The sequence below is a fragment of the Trichechus manatus genome, unplaced genomic scaffold, assembly GCF_000243295.1.
Source record: "Trichechus manatus latirostris isolate Lorelei unplaced genomic scaffold, TriManLat1.0 scaffold00022, whole genome shotgun sequence".
In the NCBI taxonomy this organism is placed as follows: Eukaryota; Metazoa; Chordata; class Mammalia; order Sirenia; family Trichechidae; genus Trichechus; species Trichechus manatus.
The window spans coordinates 1,077,520-1,098,322 of NW_004443958.1; the positions used below are offsets into that span (position 1 = coordinate 1,077,520).

General features: G+C 34.8%; 1 protein-coding gene across 2 annotated transcripts in view; it reads right to left on the reverse strand.

The window, feature by feature from the left end:
• Positions 1-20,803, reverse strand: part of CSMD3 (CUB and Sushi multiple domains 3) — a 1,379,111-nt gene that overhangs the window by 876,658 nt on the left and 481,650 nt on the right. For both annotated transcript variants that reach the window (XM_004372959.1, XM_004372958.1), the window contains exon 6: positions 5,273-5,385. In XM_004372959.1, the coding sequence (XP_004373016.1) occupies positions 5,273-5,385 (113 nt within the window). The remainder of the gene's footprint in view (positions 1-5,272; positions 5,386-20,803) is intronic.

The following is a 20,803-nucleotide window of genomic DNA, read 5'->3' on the forward strand; positions in this document are numbered from 1 at the left end:
AGAAGGGAGAGGGTCGACATGTTGTGTGGTTGTAACCAATGTCATAAATCAATATGTGTACTACTGTTTGAGAAGGTATTTGTTCTGTAAACCTTCACCTGAAGTACAATTAAAAAAAAAAAAAAAAACACTTCTCCTAATTTGCTCACAGATATGTAGTTGAACATGAATATAATTATTTAATTGTGCAATGAATCAAATGTTTTGGTCTTCTCGTATCATGACCCCAACTCACCTTAGAATTGTAAATATGACTTAGTTTGAAACTTTTAAGATTCGTAGAGGAATATCATCATTTAGAATAGTAGGATATATAACCCCCTGTCTTTTACTAACATTAGGTATGTGAAAATACAAGGAACACTTATGTCTAAATGCAGGTAGAGGGGAAAAAAAATGTGTATATATAATTTAATAGATTGCTGAAGTCAAAACTTAGAATGCTGTTTAGGTTTCAATCACCTTTACAGGATTTTTCTTTGGTTTTGTGCTCTTTTTTTAAGGCCTGGCTGTATTTATGATTTTAAAAAAATGCTTCATTTTACTCATAAAAACTCTCTTTTAAAACGAGATTCTAAGGAAAAGAGTATTTTCCCTTGAGAAATATGGACATCCTCATTTGTGATAATGAAAAACAGAAAATCTAACATTTTTCCTTTTTATCTCTGGCCTCTGAGTGGCACAGATTCAAACTTTATGTTTGATCACAGTATTTAAATTATTCGTTCCTTATGGTTGGAATATGTGCTTTGTCACCCATATTGATTAGCTCTTTGCACTGAAGCATCTTAAATTCTTCAATGTCTGAAATTTACTATGAGAAGTCTGAATACCTTTTGACTCACACAGTAGTGTGTGCAATTATTGTGCCTGTTTTTACTGATAAGGAAACTAAGACTCAGAGAACTCAGCCATTATTAACTTCACGATTCAGTGTGCATCTTCTGACCTCATATCTAACCTTTCCAAAATACAATGCCGCCTTCCCAATAACATTTTTATCTTTATTCATTAACTTTTTGTGTACACATTTATGCCAACAAAGTTCCAAATATAAAAAATGGAGTAAATGTTTCCATAGTTTTTTTTTTTTTCTTGATTTTCAATAGTTATGTGAATGTAAAATGCCAAGGACCTATGTAAATCTCAGGTTTATGGCAGTGCGTTTTCAATACAGTTTGAAAGTTCTGTCCATTAAACATATTTTTCTTATAAAAAAGGATTCCCAGTTGATCCAAAACATATGACAACCTATTTGAGAACCTACGTTAAATATTTTATTAATCTAAAACAGTATGTTACTCCTTATAATATCTCATTACATTGAAAGGGAGAGCCTATAAAATATTTACCTGCATAAGAAGAATTACATACAACAAAATTATGGAAGAAAATAAGGGAAAAATAAATGTGATAAAATCTATAGGGATTTAGAAGCCTCTATCCAGAATATAAGGAGCCCTGGTGGCGCAGTGGTTAAGTGCCTGGCTACTAACTGAAAGGTCAGTGGTTTATACCCACCAGCTACTATGTGAAAGAGAGAGATGTGGCAGTCTGCTTCCATAAAGATTATAGCCTTGGAAACATGGGGCAATTCTACTCTGTCCTAAAGGGTTGCTATGACTCAGAATTGACTCAAAGGAAGTGAGTTGTTGTATACAAAACATGGAAACACTTATATATTTAGATATTTGGAATTGATTAAATGCTGCAATTCCTAAATTCATATGCCAAACACAATCTGATGGACAGCTACAGCATCTATGATGAAACATTTTTAAAAAAGTATGGAATGTTGAATAACTTAAACAAAAAATGTTCTCATACCATTTCATACTTAAATAATTGCGTCTTATGGATTAAAATTAATACTTTTAAAATAAATATCTTCTAGAGATAAAATTTTCTATATTGGACAATTGCGTGTCATCTGAACATTCTCTCCTTATTTAGAAATGAAGAGAACGTGATTCTATTTAAGAAAATGAAAGTAAAATAGATTTTAGGTTTATAGTAGAAATCAAGTAACAATAATAAGAAGGTTTAACAAATCTCTAAGAGGACATTCATGCATCACAGTTAAAGAAATTTATGTTATTTATATGAAAATAGCAAAATTCAAGCTCTCATCAGAAGAGATCTAATGGAACTTGAAGTAAGAACAGTATTAAAAAGCAATGATAAAGAGAGCAAAATGATATCGAAATGACTTTCTTTGGTGGGGAGTTGAAAATTAAAGAGGAAAATGCTTATAAAGTAAAGAAGAGATAATATTTGAGTTTGAAAATAAGAGATTCCTCATATAAATAAAATCAGGGAAAAATGAGATGCATTTCTTATTTTACACAGGTGTGGACATATTTAATTTAGGACCTGAGAGAAGGAAAGAACTTTACATATCAAAGGAATTTTATTTAAATAAAAATTTGTCTCAGTACTTTTGAGTAGTGAACAAAACTGCATTTGTTCTCTTGCTATCCTCAGCGTCTACTTAACCTTATTTAAAATTGTAATATATAAACCAATAAGAAAGCAATGAATGTATAACATATCTTAAATATGTTTCTATTTGGGAAAACACACCAGTGAGTGTCTATTTACCTATTTCATCATTATGGACAAACTATTAAAAAATAGCTAATGACAGTCACTGAACTCTTTAGTAGTCTGCAGTAGATTTTCATGGTATTTTATAAAGGACAGCAATTAAATAGAAATGCTATGAGAAAAAATGATCAGTGTTTGAAAACCTGGAGCTCCATTAAAACATTAAATTAAAAATAATAGGTAAATCAATAATAATTACTGAGTACTCAATAAGTATTTGAGTGATTAAGAGACTGAACTTTATGGAGACTTGGTTTGGGACTTTTATATAGTATATACCCCAACATTTTCCATCTTAAATTGGTTTTAATTTAGATATCATTGAAATGAAACGGCAGCATGGAACAATGCAAAATACATGAACGCCATTTCATGCTAATGCATGTGTTTCAGCATGTTACAATCATGAACTTTACAATCATTTAAATTAGCTTACTAGAGGTTTTTTTAATCCAAATTTTTAAATTTGATTATAGTTTCAAAAATAACTTCTCCAACTGAATTTATATTGTCTAGGTAAAATATTATTTGGAGATACTACAATTAGAATAACCAAACCTGAATCCGGAAAGCTTTTAAAAGGATACAAGGTAAAGGCATATTTTTTATACAAAACATTCTCTTGATAGTATCATTAAATGATAGCTTCCATTTCCTCAGGCTGCTTTATTTCCAATCTGCTGTATAGCTATAGATCATACTAACAATTATCTCCTTTTGAACTCCTTTTCTAACTGAAAATAGAAGTTGTACCCCATAAAACATTTCCTCTCTATTTTACTACAGTGATTCATTTCAATGCTATTTTTCAATAATAAAACCAAATAAGTAAAGCTGGAAGAGCAAACTGAATCTTGGAAATACTATAAAAGTCAATTAAGACCAACTGGTACAATATTGGAAATAATAATTAAATACCCAAATCTACTGGCAGCTTTGTGCCATTCTCTTACAATGCTAATCAACCATACTACATAAAACAAATGAAGTACCATTTAATTTTTGAAATAGGAAATCTATTTTTTTCCCCTGTAGGTTGTACATTTTAATATATAAAAACAAAAAGACTGCTACCTTATTTCTGTTTAGATAAACAGCAGAAGTTTTCTGACTGAAAGATTTCATGAATCTAGCAGGAAAGATCACCACAAGAGTCAAAGAGGACATTCTTTTGAATTTGTGCCATACAATCTGCCTTGTAGAGTAGAATCAGAGCCATGAAACGGTCTAGTCAGAAAACTCCTCAAGGAAAGAGCATCGATCCAGATATTAAGAGGCTCCATAACAATTATTTCTTTTTCAGTAAAAAGTCCTTTGATTTTGAATTGCACAACTTCAGAATTTGAAATTGTAAACTGGATATAAACATTATTGCACATTTATAATTGATATTGGCTTGAACTGGCAAGATTCACATTACCATACCCATGACACCTGATTTAAGAAATGAAAGTATGAAAATAAATTTTCTTTTAAATATTTATCTTAAAATATATTGTTTTATAATGGGTAATACTTTTTTATCATGAGACTCGTTCATAACTTGTGTAGTTTTAAAAGCCAACTGCATTCATATTTCCATTACAATTAACTAATTTTAAAAATAAAATTATAGATTTTTCAACAGTGGATTTTATTTAAAATCTTTATTTTGTAAGTTACTATTCTAGGGTTTTTATTATAGTGATACTCATTGTACTATTATAAATGTAAAATTACAAATCACACTAATCTGTTGCTATTCTTGACAGAAATCTTATTGATAGGACAGTGGCAGAGAGGTTACAGGTTTTGAAAATAAAAATTAATGGTTGAAAACTGTATTTCTGGGAAACAATATATGGTCTATTACCATTTTAGGTACTAAATTTAAGCTGCCTAAAGTCATCATATTTAATTTGCTGAGTACTTAAGACTGAAACTACTAAAAAGAAAAGCATTAAAAACAAGCAAACAAACCAAAAAAAACCCCAACAGATAAATGGCAAAATGTAACTGTGGCAATGTTCACTATTTCCTGAACAGTAGCTGATACATTACCAAGAACAGAATGAATTATTTACATAAGTAGTTTGAGAATAAAGTACGCTGAAACCAACATAATATTACTGAATGTGGTAGAAGCTACATTTTCATTAGAACTCCATCTTCATAATAATCTTGTTCCATATAAGAGTTTTCCAACTTAATGCATCAAATATTATATCCTACTTATTCAAAATTATTCCTGTTAATAAAAATGGCAGATAATAACCCTAACAAGTTTAATTAAACTAGCAAAAACAAACACAGTGTGTATGAAACTGGATTTCAATTGATTAAGAGCTTATTTACAATTGCAGGTTTTCTGCAGTGTTTTGTGGTACAGCTTTAGGTAGCATGTCCAATTGCTGAAGCATTTTATTGAAGTAAAATATTACATCTTTAATATATTGTCTTTTAGAAGTCATAATATTTTTTCATTCTGAACATTGTACTATAAAAATTGACTAATTTTTATAATTTAGTTATCACATTATTGCCTCAGCAAGAGAATGATCATTTTTGTTTATTCAAATTACCCCTTATAAATGCTAAAGATACTTTTCTTCTATCACAAAATTCAGTTGTGTATACCAAAATTATTTTACACATCAAAAGAGGCAGAAGTATTCATTAAATATACCTTGATACGGAGCACTAAATCCACGATATCGGTGATTGCTGTCTGTAACAAAATGAAGTCTGAGCCAGTTTTTGTTGCTGATAATTGGTGGCGGTATATTCATTCCAGATAACCTGAATTATGAAAGACAACCAAAAAAGATTTTAAAAGCTTTTCAGTTGTAAACATTTTCATTGAATTGGGACCAAACAAATGTCTACGTGAATACAATACTCATAACTTTGCATTGTTAACTGTTGAAGCACAAATGAAATAATTATTGTATGCATAGAAAAGATATTTATAGAACAGTGTAATTCAAAACTCATGATGTTCCAATCAAGTTGCATACATTAATAAAATCAAGTGGAAAACTGCATATGATTTACAATATACCCAAATTTAATGCTCTGGTAATAATAACAACCATCACTGATGTGGAGCTGATGATACTGGTTACATGCTCTCCATGTATGTAGTCATATAGTTACAAAAAAGAAAGGCTTCAAAGCAAATGATATTTTTATTTCCTATATCTGTGTCAAAACGAGATTGCAGTTATTTTCTTGTACTCCCTGTTATCCACCTAACATAGTTTCAATATTTTAATGAAGATGACGCAGGACTGGGGAGTATTTTCTTTCTGTTATACCTAAGGTCACCAGGCGTCAAAACTGACTTGACAGCAACTAACAACAAAAATGGTAAATCTGTGCATAATGAAGTAGAGGAGGGTAAAAAGACAGGGCAGACAACAGAAGCATGGTCTAGTGAAATTTTCCACCTCCCGTTACACTCATGGTGAAGGGGAAATATTCTGTCAACTAGAGTTTGTGTGCCTTGTTCCCAGCAGGAGCTCCAGGAAGTGTTCAGCAGAAGTGTTCACATGGTCCATGGGAGAGCTTGGCTCCTGACAGAGGACCCCCGCCAGAGGAATAACTTAGGAGGGACATAATATAAAACTCCTCTTTCCTAGCATGCATTTGTCTGTAGATTTTCCTCTATAAATAGGTCTCCAAACTGAAACAATTTATTGTGGTTAAAGTCAGAAAATGATTGCTTTTTCTTCTTCTTCTTTTTTTTTTTTTTTTGATACTTTATTTTTCTTCATCCCATTTTTTCTTATACATTGTTAAAGTTAATAACTATTCACATAACAAACTGGGAATGAATTCTTCTGTTCTATATCATATTTCATCCTACATATAACTTAGTTCCTTGAGAGTTCTTTAAATGTATTTATAAAAATAGAATATATTTTAAAAATGAAATTTCTATGGTATAGTTCTATGAAATCTTTTGAATCATGACCATTCACTGAATTAATATCATAGAAGCATTATTTCACAGTATATAGCTCTATGAATTCCTTTGAATAAGTCATGTTCACCAAATAAATATCACAGTAAAAAATCTGAGTATAATTTGTATACATTTTTCTCTTCTATCAGTTTGAGTTAAAGGTAAGATGTGTTTATAAATGTGGATATAGATATTACATTTATAGTGAGGTTCTTAAATATATTCGTGTTTATAATTGTGTATGTTATAGGACCACATTGTCAATAAACAATCTTCAATTAGAAGAACCTTATTTAAATAGATTGCTTACTTCATTTTTAGAGAAAGTTAAATTGTGGTATGAAATTGGCTTATAAGTCCATGTAGGAAATATATTCATTAAAAAAAAACTTTTATATATACTCTTGCACACATACATGCATAGAGCCAAGCATTTAACTAGGAAAAAAATTAATTATGAACTTGTCTCCTCTTAGGATACTGATCACATTAACTATACTTCTCATGGTCTCTACACATCTTGATTTTGGTTTTGTCTTATGGAAAGAGAAGAAAAAGAAGAAAAGCACATTGGTGTGTATATAAGGGTGGGAGAGTGGGAGGATGGTTGTTGAAAGTGAAGGAAGAAGGGGAAAAATGTATTTCATGCAAATTTAAATGAAAATGGGAGATTAAAGAATTGACCAGATAGTTGGCAACAAAATATCAAATAATTAAGAAAAACATATACTCATTACCAAAAACAAACAGTATCAAATTAAATATTTGAGTACCTCTCTTTTAATTTACTTGATAATAAATTATTTCACTCAACATTCTCTTATGAATATTAACTGAGCACTTTATACGTGCTGGGCACCCTTCTAGGAGGTGACAAAAGGTAGTTAGATAAAAGAAATTATGTAATCCTCAAGAAACTTACATTCTGGCTAGAGGAGGAAGAAAATAAACACATGAATAAATATAATACATGCAAGACAGTGCTAAGTACTACAGATGAACTTATACGGGGTGAGCAGTAAGAGAGATATAGGATTATACGGAATTCTCAAGGGAAGCCCCCCCACCCCACCCAAAAACAATGATCCCTTCAGCAGAAGTATGAAGGAAGTGAAGTCATAAGCCATGTAGATATCTGAGGTATGGCATTCATGGAACTTTGAGCAGGACTCGGTGGCTGGAGTGGATTAAGAGAGAAAGGTAGTGATCAGAGATGAGGTTGAGGGATAGCAATGAGCCAGGCTGTGTAGGACCTTTTAAGTTTACTGTACAATTTGGGGATTTTATACTCCCTGAAGTGGGAAGCCACTGGAAGCTTTTAAGCAGACGAGTATCAGTATCTGACTTGCATTCATAGAAAACTGAACTGGCTGGTGTGTTGAGAATAGAGGGTAGGGTTGCTGCCAAGGACAGGGCCAGTAAAGTTTACTAGAATAATCAAGGGATAGATGATGATGGAGTTGAGGAACAGAGTTGGTGGCAATGGAAGAGAAGAGAGAGGATGCTTTCTGATTTAACTGTGAGAGTCAATAGACTTTGCTATCAGATTGGATTTGGGGAATGTGAGAAAGAAAAAAGTCAAAGATAATTAGCTAAATTTCTGGCGTATGCAAACTGTCAGTTTGTCATACTGTGGTGGCTTGCGTATTGCTATAAAGCAGAAAGTTATGCCACCAGTATTTGAAATACCAGCAGGGTCACCCAGGGTGAGCAGATTTCAGAAGAGCTTCCAGATTATGGACTAAAAAGAAAGACCTTGTGATCTACTTCTAAAAAAAAAATTAGCCAATGAAAATCTTAAGAATAGCAGCAGAACTTGTCTGATATAGCGCCCGGCAGATGAGCCCCTGAGGTTGGAAAGCACTCAAAATATGACTGGGGAAGAGTTGTGTCCTTAAATTAGAGTTGACCCTAATGACTTGGACAGAGTAAAGCTTTCAGCACCTTCATTTGCTGATGTAGCACAACTCAAAATGAGAAGAAACAGTTGCGGACATCCATCGATACTTGGAATGTGGAATGTATGAAGTACAAATCCAGGAAAATTGAAAGTTGTCAAAAACATAATGGAGCAAATACGGACTGGTATCTTAGGCATTAGTGAGTGAAAATGGACTGGTATTGGACATTTTGAATAAGAAAATCATATGGTTTACTATGCTGGGAATGACAAACTGAAGAGGACTGGTGTTGCATTCATCGTCAAAAAGAACATTTCAGGATCTATCCTGAAGTATAACACTATCAGTGATAGGATAATATCCATACACCTACAAGGAAGACCAGTTAATACAACTATTCAAATTAATGCACCAACCACTAAGGCCAAAGATGAAGAAACTGAAGATTTTCATCAACTTCTGCAGTATGAAATTGATCAAACATGCAATCAAGATGCATTGATAATTACTGGTGATTGGAATATAAAGTTGGAAACAAAGAAGAAGGATCAGTAATTGGAAAATACAGTCTTGGTGATGAAAACAACACTGGAGATTGTACAGCAGAATTTCACAAGACCAAAGACATTCATTGTAAATACCTTTGTGCAACAACATAAACAGCAACTATACACACAGACTTCACTAGATGAAATACACAGGAATCAAATCAACTACATCTGTGGAAATAGACAATGGAAAAGCTCAACATTATCAGTCAGAACTAAACCAGGAGGTGACTGCGGAATATACATACCATGAATTGCTCCTATGCAACTTCAAGTTGAAGCAGAAGAAAATCAAGACAAGTCCATCAGAGCCAAAGTACAACCTTGAGTATACCCCACTTGAATTTAGAGACCTTCTCAAGAATAGATTTGGCATGTTGAACACTAAAGACCTAAGACCAGAGGAGTTGTGGGATGACATCAAAGACATCACACATGAAGAAAGCCAAAGGTCATTAAAAAGACACAAAAGAAAGAAAAGATCAAAATAGATGTCAGAAGAGACTCTGAAACTGGCTTTTGAACATTGAGTACCTAAAGCAAATGGAAGAAATTATGAAGTAAAAGAGCTGCACAGAAGATTTCAAAGGATGGTTAGACTAGACAAAGAAAAGTATTATAATGAAATGTGCAAAGACCTGGAGTTAGAAAACCACAAGGTAACAACATGATATTTCCCAAGTTGAAAGAACTGAAGAAAAAATTCAAATTTTTTGGTGAAATATTGAAAAATTCTATGAGCAAAATATTGAACAACACAGAAAGCATCAAAAGAAGATGGAAAGAATACACAGAGTCACTGTACCAAAAAGAGTTGGTTGACATTCAACCATTTCAGAAGGTAGCATGTGGTCAAGAACCGATGGTATTGAAGGAAGCAGTCCAAGCTGCACTGAAGGCATTGGTGAAAAACAAGGATCCAGAATTGACAGAATACCAACTGAGCTGCTTCAACAAATAAATGCAGCAAAGAAAACACTCACTGGTCTATGCCAAGAAACTTCGCAAACAGAAACCTAGCCAACCAACTGGAAGAGGTCCATATTTGTGTCCATTCCAAAGAAAGGTGGTCCAACACAATGTGTAAATTATCAAACAATATCATTAATATCACTCGCAAGTAAAATTGTGCTGGAGATAATTTAAAAACAGTTGCAGTAGTAAATCAACAAGGAACTGCCAGAAATTCAAGCTGGATTCAGAAGAGGATGTGGAATGAGGGCATCATTGCTGATGTCAGATGGGTCTTAGCTGAAAGCAGAGAATACTAGAAAGATGTTTACCTATGTTTTATTGGCTATGAAAAGGCATTCAACTGTGTGGATCATGAACAATTATGGATAACATTGTGAAGCATGGGAATTCCAGAACATTTAATTGTGTTCATGAGGAATCTGCACACAGACCAAGAGACAGTAATTGGAACAGAACAAGAGGATACTGCATGGTTTAAAATTAGGAGAGGTGTGCAACAGAGTTGTATCCTCTCACCATACCTATTCAATCTGTATGCTGAGCAAATAATCTGAGAAGCTGCACTACATGAAGAAGAATGCAGCTTCAGGATTGGAGGAAGACTCATTAACAACTTGTGATATGCAGATGACACAACCTTATTTGCTGAAAGCAAAGAGGACTTGAAGCACTTACCAATGAAGACCAAAGACTACAGCCTTCAGTATGGATTGCACCTTAACATAGAGAAAACAAAAATCCTCATAACTGGACCAGTAAGTAACATCATTATAAATGGAAATAGTATTGAAGTTGTCAAGGATTTCATTGTACTTGAATCCACAATCAACACCCATGGAAGCTGCAGTCAAGAAATCAAATGATGTTTAGTACTGGGCAAATCTGCTACAGAAGACCTTTTTAAAGTATTGAAAAGCAAAGATGTCACTTTAAGGACTAAGGTGCGCCTGACTCAAGCCATGGTATTTTCAATTACCTCATATGCATGTGAAAGCTGGATAATGAAAAAGGAAAACCAAAGAAGAATGGATATCTTTGAATAATGGTTGTGGCAAGGAATATTGAATGTTACATGAACTGCCAGCAGAGGGAACAAATCTGTCTTGGAAGAAGTACAACCGGAATACTCCTTAGAAGCGAGGATGGCGTGACTTTGTCTCACGTACTTTGGACATGTTATCAGGGGCAACCGGTCCCTGAAGAAGGACATCATGCTTGGAAAAGTAGAGGGTCAGCAAAAAAGAGAAAGACCCTCAAGAGAGGGATTGACACAGCAGCTGCAACAATGGGCTCAAACAGCAATGATTGTGAGGATAGTGCAGGACCGGGCAGTGTTTTGTTCTGTTGTACACAGGGTCGCTGTGAGTCAGAACTGACTCGATGGCATCTAAAAACCTAAGAACGACAACGCAGTTGAAGAGATGAAGTACCTAAAATAAGATGTGGAGGACTGTGAAGGAGGATTTGGGGGAAATGGTGGGATCCCAGGTTTGAACATGTTATAGGTTTGGACATGTTAAAGTTTGCAATGTTTATCAGAAGTCCAAGTGAGCTTTCAAATATGTAACTGGATATAGAAGTTGCTAGTATATTCATATGGCACATAAAGTAAATTTCTAGATAATGTTACCAAGAGAATGAATGTGGAGGAGAGGAGAAGACAGAGAATTAGCCCTATTTTTAGCTGCCTCCTCCAAGGTCATCTCCAGAGGCACTACAGAGGGAAGCCTGAAAGGAGAAAAACTTTTGATAAAGCTTTCTCTAACAATTGACTGTTTGGGGTGCCCTGAACCCTTCTGGCAGGTTTGACTGTGAGAAAATGAAAATAGAAAATAAGATGTTGGAATTCTGCTGTCACTTCTCATGTATCATTGCCTTTGGAAATCAATGTGCTACTCCCACACAGGGCTGTCACTTATCCCTCTGGCACAGATGAGACTTTGTGAAAAGTACATAGGGAACCCTAACCTTGGGAAGAGTTTAGTCCACCCTCTTTCCCAATTTAAAAAGTTGATAGAGTGGAATTTTAAACCCACACAGCTTGACTTTGAAGCCTTGTTTTTGTTATCAATAGATGTGAATTATTTTTATATAAAGGATATTGAACTTTTATTATATTTCTCCAGCTGGTTGTTTGCCTTTTAATGTCTTTTTCTTCTGAATAAAATGTATTTTTATCTGTAATTTTCTAAATTTCATTCATGCTTAGAAAGACATTTACATTCAGAAAGTAAATGAATCTTCAGGTATGTTTCCTATATTTTTGCTTTCATGTTTTGCATTTAAATCTTTAATCCATTTAAGATGTATTTTGGTATTTTGGTGCAAAGTGAGATGTGAGATATAGATTTTTTTCCCCATACAATTGCCAATTTTCCCAGTACGATTCGAAAATGTTCCGTTCTACATTTTCTTACAACACCTGCTTTATCAAAATCTATGTCCCAATATATACTACAGCTTCTGCTTTTGGCCATTGATCGCCTCTATTTTCATACACACCTACTACATTATTATAATGATTGCATCTCTTTGCATTTCTATTTCCATGATTGGTAGGAAAGTCTACCTTTATTATTATTATTATTTTAGCTCTAGTTATTTCCTCTTGTATTTGTTTCCAAAGTTGTCATCAAGTTCATGAAAATGAACTTCAGAGCTTCTAATTAGAATTGTGTTACTTTCATTTGGGAAAAATTAACAGTCTGGACCATGGTTAAAAATAGTCAATAACTGGTGCAGCAGAATCACAAATTAATTATAATAGACTCCATGACTGATCAGAACACACAGCAGCTGGACAAATAAAAGATCACCCTGGTGCTGTCTCTCCAGTTATCTCTGAATTCTTCTATATCTTCCAGTGAAATTATGTAGCTGTTCTTACAGATTTTGCAAATTTCTTTTAGGATAACTCTTCATAGTATTTTTTTATTAAAAAAAAACTTTATTTTTTACAGAAGTTTTAGGTTTACAGAAAAAATCTGCAGGAGTACCAAGAGTTCCCCTCTCCTGCACCTGCACAGTTTCTCCTATTATATTATTAACATCTTGCATTAGTGTGATACATGTGTTACAACTGATAAAACAATACTGATACCTTTTTATTAACGAAAGTCCATAGTTTACATTAAGGCTCACTGTTTGTGTTGTACAGTGGCTTTTGACAAATGCACAGTGTGATGTGTCCACCATTACAGTATTATGCACAATAGTTTCATTGCTCCTAAAATGCCTTGTGTCCCACATATTCGGTCCTGACCTCCTCTCCCCAAACTCCTGACAACCATTGATATGATTACTGCATAACTTCTCTTTGTATTTTGGGGAGGTTCCTACTTTACCCTCAGAATATCATCTAACTGCTCGTTGCTTCTGAATTTTGTGTATTATCTTATGCCTATTTAGTTTTTTCCCTGTCTCTTATTACTTCTAAATTTTCTTTACTTGATTACCCTGCCTTTTCTAGATTTATTGTCTCCTCATTTCAAACTTAAAACACCTATTTCAGATTTATATTTTATTTCTTTAAGCATAACTTCCAGAACAATGTTAAATGCCAAATATACTTTCAAATGGAAAATGTAGGAATATGAGTGGAACTAGAAATATTTCATTGAATATAAAAAGAGAAGGAAGTGAAAATGAGAATACTGAAGGAAAATATTACAGATTACCCAGCTAGGTGGACCTTAAATTTGCTTCTCCTGGTTGTCCTCTTAGCTTGGTGACAGAAGCCAACCTCTGCACTACTTCTTAATCCATCAATCTGGGAATCACTCCAGAATCTTTATTTCCACCTAATTCCTACTTATTATCCATTTTGTTTACTGTTGTTAGCTGCCATCAGGTCGATTCTGACTCGTGGAGACTCCACGTTACAGAGTAGAACTGCTCCATAGGGTTTGCAAGGCTGTGTGATCTTTCGAAAGTAGATCACTAGGCCTATCATCTAAGGCACCTCTGGGTAGGCTCAAAACACCAACCTTTCAGCTAGTAGGTGAGCACAACTTGCACCACCCAGAGACCTGTTGTTGTTGTATGCCATGGAATCGATGCTAACTCATAGCGACTTTATAGGACAAAGTAGAATTGTCCCATAGCATTTCCTAGACTGTAATTTTTTACGGGAGCTGATCATAAGGTCTTTTCTCCCATGGAGCCACTGGTGGTTTCGAACCTCCAACCTTGGGGTTAACAGCTGAATTGTGCCACCAGAACTCCTTCCCAGGGACCTACTACCTTCTGATATTCTCCTCTCAGCTACCAGGATTTGACCAGGTTCTCAATATATATAATCAAAATCACTATAATAGATTCCTAACTAGTATTCATTCCCCAGACAAAATTCTTTATCCCAAGCATTGCCAATGGAGTGTTCTTTCTAAAAAACCACAGCTGTCATATCATTCTCTTGCTTGAAATCTTTCAGTGATACTCAAACTCATACATAGTATATTTTATCCTTAAACATCCAAAGTTCTGCAAGATTGGAATTTTATTTATCTATTACATCTCAGTCTCTCAAGTATTCCCAATGTAAAAAGTTCTTGAATAGTGAATTTCTTGCACTGCCATGAAGTCATCCTTTGCATATGCTTTTTCCTCTTTTGGAATATCTTCCAAATCTTTCCGTTTCTATTTTACAATGGCTTGTTTTTAGAGACTTAGGCCAAGCATCATCGTAACAGGACGATGTCTCCAGAAGTTCTTCAGGCTGTGTTCACTATTCCTCTTCAGAGGCCTTACAATTTCCTCAGTATTCTTTGATCATAACATTTAGCACAATGTATAAAAAGCTTTAGATGAGAAAATTATTCTCTGTCTGTCTGTCTCTCTTTCTTCCACATTGTTTAGAACTTTGCCTGACAAAATTGTTCTCAAAAGATGTTTTACTATTAAATATGATTATTTGTAGCTTAGATTACAAAACTTGTGCTAAAGCAAGAGCAGGCATTTACTGGAAGTCTGAACTCCACAAAAACACAATAAAATATAGCCATGTTTAGTTGGTAATTTCATCTCTAATAATTCGGAAGAAGCAACGGTGGAAACTATTCTAGCTTTATTTCGGAGGAAAAAAAAACAACTCTTTGAGGATAAAGCTGTGATGTAAAATTAGGCAAATATGATGTGAAATATTAAGGAAGAAACCTAGCATATTCAGTTATGTATTTAATGTTTTTAAAAAGCAGAAACCAAAAAGTTAAAATATAAGTAAAATTCTACAATTACATAAATTCATTTCACTAGACCCTACCTTTCTTTCTTCTAAGTCAATGGCTATTTAGATCAATTAAAAAAAAAATTTAAGTGTTTATTATACACAGTTGTTGTTGGGTGCTTTCAAATTAATTTTGACTTATGGTGTCCCCATATGACAGAGTAAAACTGCCCCATAACACAATACATCAACACAAATGTGTCTCACGTGTGCCACCAAATTTCAAAAGACCACTGATTTGCACCATCCTGTGAGTCTTTTAACTTGTTTTTCTGTCTTTGGTTTCTCTGTAAATGGCCCGTGCATTTTATTCATCTGTGCTTTTCTTTATGTTCTTGTCTCTTCTCTCTGAAACACTGTTCTGCCCATCTGACCTGGTAAATTCTACTTATCCTTCAAGATTCAGCTCATATGACACTTTCTGTGAATGGTGACTTTCTTCTTGACCCCACTTTGTACTGCCTATACTATATAAGTAATTGTCATAGAATTACATAAGTATTTTGTCTTTATGTCTTAATATGTTTTGAGGGCAGAGAAACAAAGTCAAGTACAAAGTTATAGTGTTAGCACTCTCTAAATCTTTTTGTTGAATGAAGGGTCTAAGAGAATTCTGACACCTAGATGAACCACCTTCTGATGCTTACTTGAGTCTTGGCTACAACACCATAATGCAGTTTTTTGAACTCACATCTGCAAATATTGTTTACTATAGCCTTCTGAACAAAGCTCCTTTCATAGCCGTGCAGTTTAGAGTAATTTTACTCATTTCAATCAAAATGCCTGACATTATTGTCTACTATTTTATCCTAACACAATCTTTTATCCATTTGCAACAAGTTTACCTCTTCCTCTACATATATACTTTCAAACGTGTAAAGGTGGCTGGTATATATGCCCGAAAGTCTATTTGTAATCTAATTTATGATATCTAAATCAAAATTATTGATCCCATTCCTTTCATTCAAACAATAAACATAAAACAAATTTAACTATTAAATAAGGCAATTATTAATATACCAATCTGAATAATTTATATATCATAAAGACTGCTTCTAGCTTATGAACTAAATCTTAGGAACTTGGAATCTTGGAGTGTGACTCACAAAACGAATACCTCTGCTGATATGGAACATGAAACTATCTCCCTGTTTCTTAGCATGGTAAGATTTAACTTAATTGCATATCACCAGCATGAGATGTTGGCCACACCACTTTGCTTTCAGTTAAACAAACAAATAGAAAAAAATTTCTTAAATGAAAAAGAAGAGTGCAAATTCTAAGTTTTGACTTAGCAAGTCCTGGAAAGAACTATCTTCATAATACATGTTTTATTTTCGTTAGTGGTTAAACCAAAACATTTAGACAATCTATGAGTGATGATTCTTACTTTTGCCTGCTTTTAAATGACTGAATGGATTTAATTTCAGTATTTTGTAAATAAATAAAACAAAAAACAAAACCTCTCTTAAAATAATTTCAAGAAAGAAATTCTGGATCCTCAGAACATTTAAACTGTTGGTTCCATCACTCTGGAAAGTAATTACACCAAATATCCCCACTGCACAAACAACTGCCTCCTTCAAGCACAGATACCATTGTCTCAGTCACCCTATTTTAAAGTGTTACCCACTCCCACCCTCCAAACTAGACACGTCCTACCACCTTTACTCTGTCTTGTTGTTTCTTCAATAGCATTTATCACCTTCTAATATTTACCTGGAAACCCTGGTGGCACAGTGGTTTACAGCTATGGCTACTAATCAAAACGTCAGCAGTTTGAATCTACTAGGCTCTCCTTGGAAACTCTATGGGTCAGTTCTACTCTGTCCTATAGGGTCACTATGAGTCAGAATCAACTCGACAGCATTTTTTTTTTTTTTTAATATTTACCTTGTAGATATTTAATTACTCATTTATTTAGGTATTTATTATATTTATTTGTCTCTCTTTCACCTAATATGTAAGATATTTTTCTCAATTTTGCTCACTGATGCATCCCCAAAATCTAAAACAGTTCCAGAATCAAAAAGGTGATTAATATACCCACTCCTCACTTGCGGACATGGTCAGGTTCCAAGACCAGGTCATTATGTGAAAACTGGCTTTCTGTGAAAATGGAGGATTTTTTTTTTTTTTTCTGTTTTCAGACCATCCATTTGTCTGATTTTTTTTTTTTTAAAATATGATCATAGAAATAATAACAGCTAAGATTTACTGATGTTCTCATCATTGTGATGAGTACAGTTATGGATTATTTCTCTGCGGAGAAGGAGGTTTGGAGGAGACAGCTGCATAAAGTCGGGCTACGTGACTAGAGGGCCCACCGGGCTTAACCACTTCACCTTCCTCCTGTGCTTCCCTTGCAGAGCCCCCTTCAGGGCTCCACTCCTACCACTGCAAGCCCTGCATTCACGATCTACAGCCTGTTCTGCCCTCCGGGCCTCGCCAGCCACCAAGGCTTGGGGCTTCCTGGGAGGGCTCTGGGAGCCTGGCCGCACACCTGGTCCTCACCTGGCCCCACCAAGGTGGAGGCCTCAGGCGCAGTTTGGCTCACTTTGGGATGTCATTAAACTTGCATGCACTTCTTCCAAATACTCTCTCTGATGCCTCTTTCTTCCCTCCCTTTCCACTTCACAGCAATTTTGAGTTGCAGGGCCTCAGGCTGCATAGGAACTGGGAATCCAGAACAGGTGCCCTCTGGCCCTCTCGAGCTCTCTCTGGCGCTCAATGCTGCCTGCGCAGCTTCCAGGAGGCCACAGCCAAGAAGGAGACTGGCCCAGTGCAGTAGCTGGACTCGGTGCACCTGGCGGCAGGAGGGAGCAGAGGGCCTGAGGCAGTGAGGCCCAGCTTCCCAGAGGCCGCCTGGTGACCCTCCAGGAGGGATGGGATGCTCCAAAGCCATTGCCACCATGCCTACCACCTCATTAATGCAAAAAATAGTCAGATTGTAGATATTTTACTATTGTTGTAAATGCGAAATGTCGGATAACAAGGTAGTCAATAAGTGAGGAGTAAGTGTAAATATTTTGGAATAAATTAAGCCTAATACTCTGTTTACTGGTTTTCATGGAAGTCAAGATCAAACATGTCAATTGGCTCTATATATCAAAGTCACTATAATTTTTTTAAATCTTGTTAAAAAATTTCCTGAAAAGGTACTTTTTTTTCCTATTTTAGAATTTACCATAATGAAAAGCCTAACATGTTGAACAATTAAATCCCACAGTTTTGTGTTCAACAAATTGCCAAATTGGAAATAATGAAAAACAAAACAAAAAGAAATGCAGCATATACTGTGTTGACAGTTAAGTATCCTAAAAAATTTTAAATAAATGATTTTTAGTTATCAGGAATTATCTTTTTCTTTTTTACAAGACTGAGCACTCATGAGTCCTTAACTACATGGTTGAAGACTCTTACAGATTATTGTTAGGTGCCCTCGAGTCCTTTGACTTATAGCGGCCCTATGTACAACAGAAGGAAACACTGCCTGGTCCTACAAGATCCTCACAATCGTAGCGATGTTTGAGCCAATTGTTGCAGCCAATCTGTCAGTCGATCTCATTGAGGGTCTTCTTCTTTTTCTCTGACCCTCTATTTTACCAGGCATGATGCCTTCTCCAGGGACCGGCCCTCCTAATAATATGTCCAAAGTACAGAAGACGAAGTCTCCCCATCCTCACTTCTAAGAAGCACTCTGGCTGTACTTCCAAAACAGATTTGTTTGTTCTTCTGGTTGCTGTTGTTGATGTTGTGCACCATCAAGTCTATTCTAACTCATAGTGACCCTACAGGACAGAGTAGAAATGCCCCACAGCGTTTCCAAGGAGTGGCTGGGGGATTTGAACTGCCGACCTTTTGGTTAGCAGCCTGAGCTCTTAGCCACTTCACCACCAGGTCTCAGTTCTTCTACAGTCTATGGTATATTCAATATTCTTCGCCAACAGCATAATTCAAAGGCATGAATTCTTCTTCAGTTTTCTTTATTCACTGTCCAGCTTTAGCATGCACATGAGGCAACTGAAAATATCATGGCTTGAGTCAGGCGCACCTTAGTCCCCAAAGTGACATCTTCGCTTTTTAATACTTTAAAGAGGTCTTTTGCAGCAGATCTGCCCAATGCAACACATTATTCAATTTCTTGACTGCTGCTCCCAGGGGCATTGATTGTTGATCCAAGTAAAATGAAATCCTTGACACCTTCAATCTTTTCTCTGTTTATCATGATGTTGCGTATTGGTCCAGTTTTGAGGATTTTTGTTTTCTTTATGTTGAGGTGTCTAATCCATACTGCAGGCTATATTCTTTGATGTTCCTCAGTAAGTGCTGCAAGTCCTCTTTGCTTTCAGCAAGCAAGGTTGAGACATCTACATATCACAGGTTGTTAATAAGTCTTCCTCCAATCCTGATTCTGCGTTCTTCTTCATGTAGTTCACCTTCTCAAATTATTTACTCAGCAAACAGATTGAATAACTATGGTGAAAGGATACAACCCTGATGCACACCCTTCCTGATTTTAAACAACACAGTATCCCCTTGTTCTGTTTGAACCACTGCCTCTTGGTCTATGTACAGGTTCCACGTGATCACAATTAAGTGTTCTGGAATTCCCTTTCTTCACAATGTCATCCATACTTTATGATCCACACAGTTGAATGACTTTGCATAGTCAATAAAACACAGATAAACAATTTTCTGGTATTCTCTGCTTTCAGCCAGGATCCATCTAACATTAGCAATGATATCCCTTGTTCCACATCCTCTTCTGTATCCCTCTTGAATTTCTGGCAGTTCCCTATTGATGTACTGCTGCAACTGTTTTCAAATGATCATCAGCAAAACTTTACTTGAGTGTGATATTAATGATATTGTTCGATAATTTCCACATTTCATTTGATCATCTTTCTTTGGAATGGGCATGAATAGGCACTTAAAGAATAATTAAATGAGTTATGGTTTAGGAATGTGCATTTGGCTCTATTAATAATCAGCATAGGTCTAGACATATATTACATGTACATTTACAGGTGCAACCAAATGGTACAGGGCCATAACTGATGCAGCAAATCCAGATAACTTCATAATATTGTTTCAGAATACTACCATGATTTTATTTGAAACCAAGATTGTATTTTATAAAGTTATTTTTTTTTTCTTAATTCATGTTTATCCAGTACACGAAAGAGGAAAAATAGACTTCCTAAGGAAACAAGTCACCACTGAAATAATGGTCATCTGAGGATCTTGTATTATAACATAGTTTGATGTAACTACAATTCTTACTGGCAGAAAAGTGGCATGAAATGAATACGTAAATAAGACTTTTCTATAGATACTTCTATTTACATTCCCAAAGAATTTATTTTTGTCATAGTTCTATTAAAGTTTTTAAAAAGCAGTATTTTAGAACATTAAGCAATATTTTTTGAAAGTATCCCCTGGATTTTGTTTCCAAAAGATCATTAAATGTTAGTATTTATATATTCCTTTAAATTTTTTTTTCACACTCAAGATCATATTTATTCTTTTTAATGGTTTTACACATCACGTACTATCACTGGATCAACATTATCCTTGTGATACAATATTAATATGACAG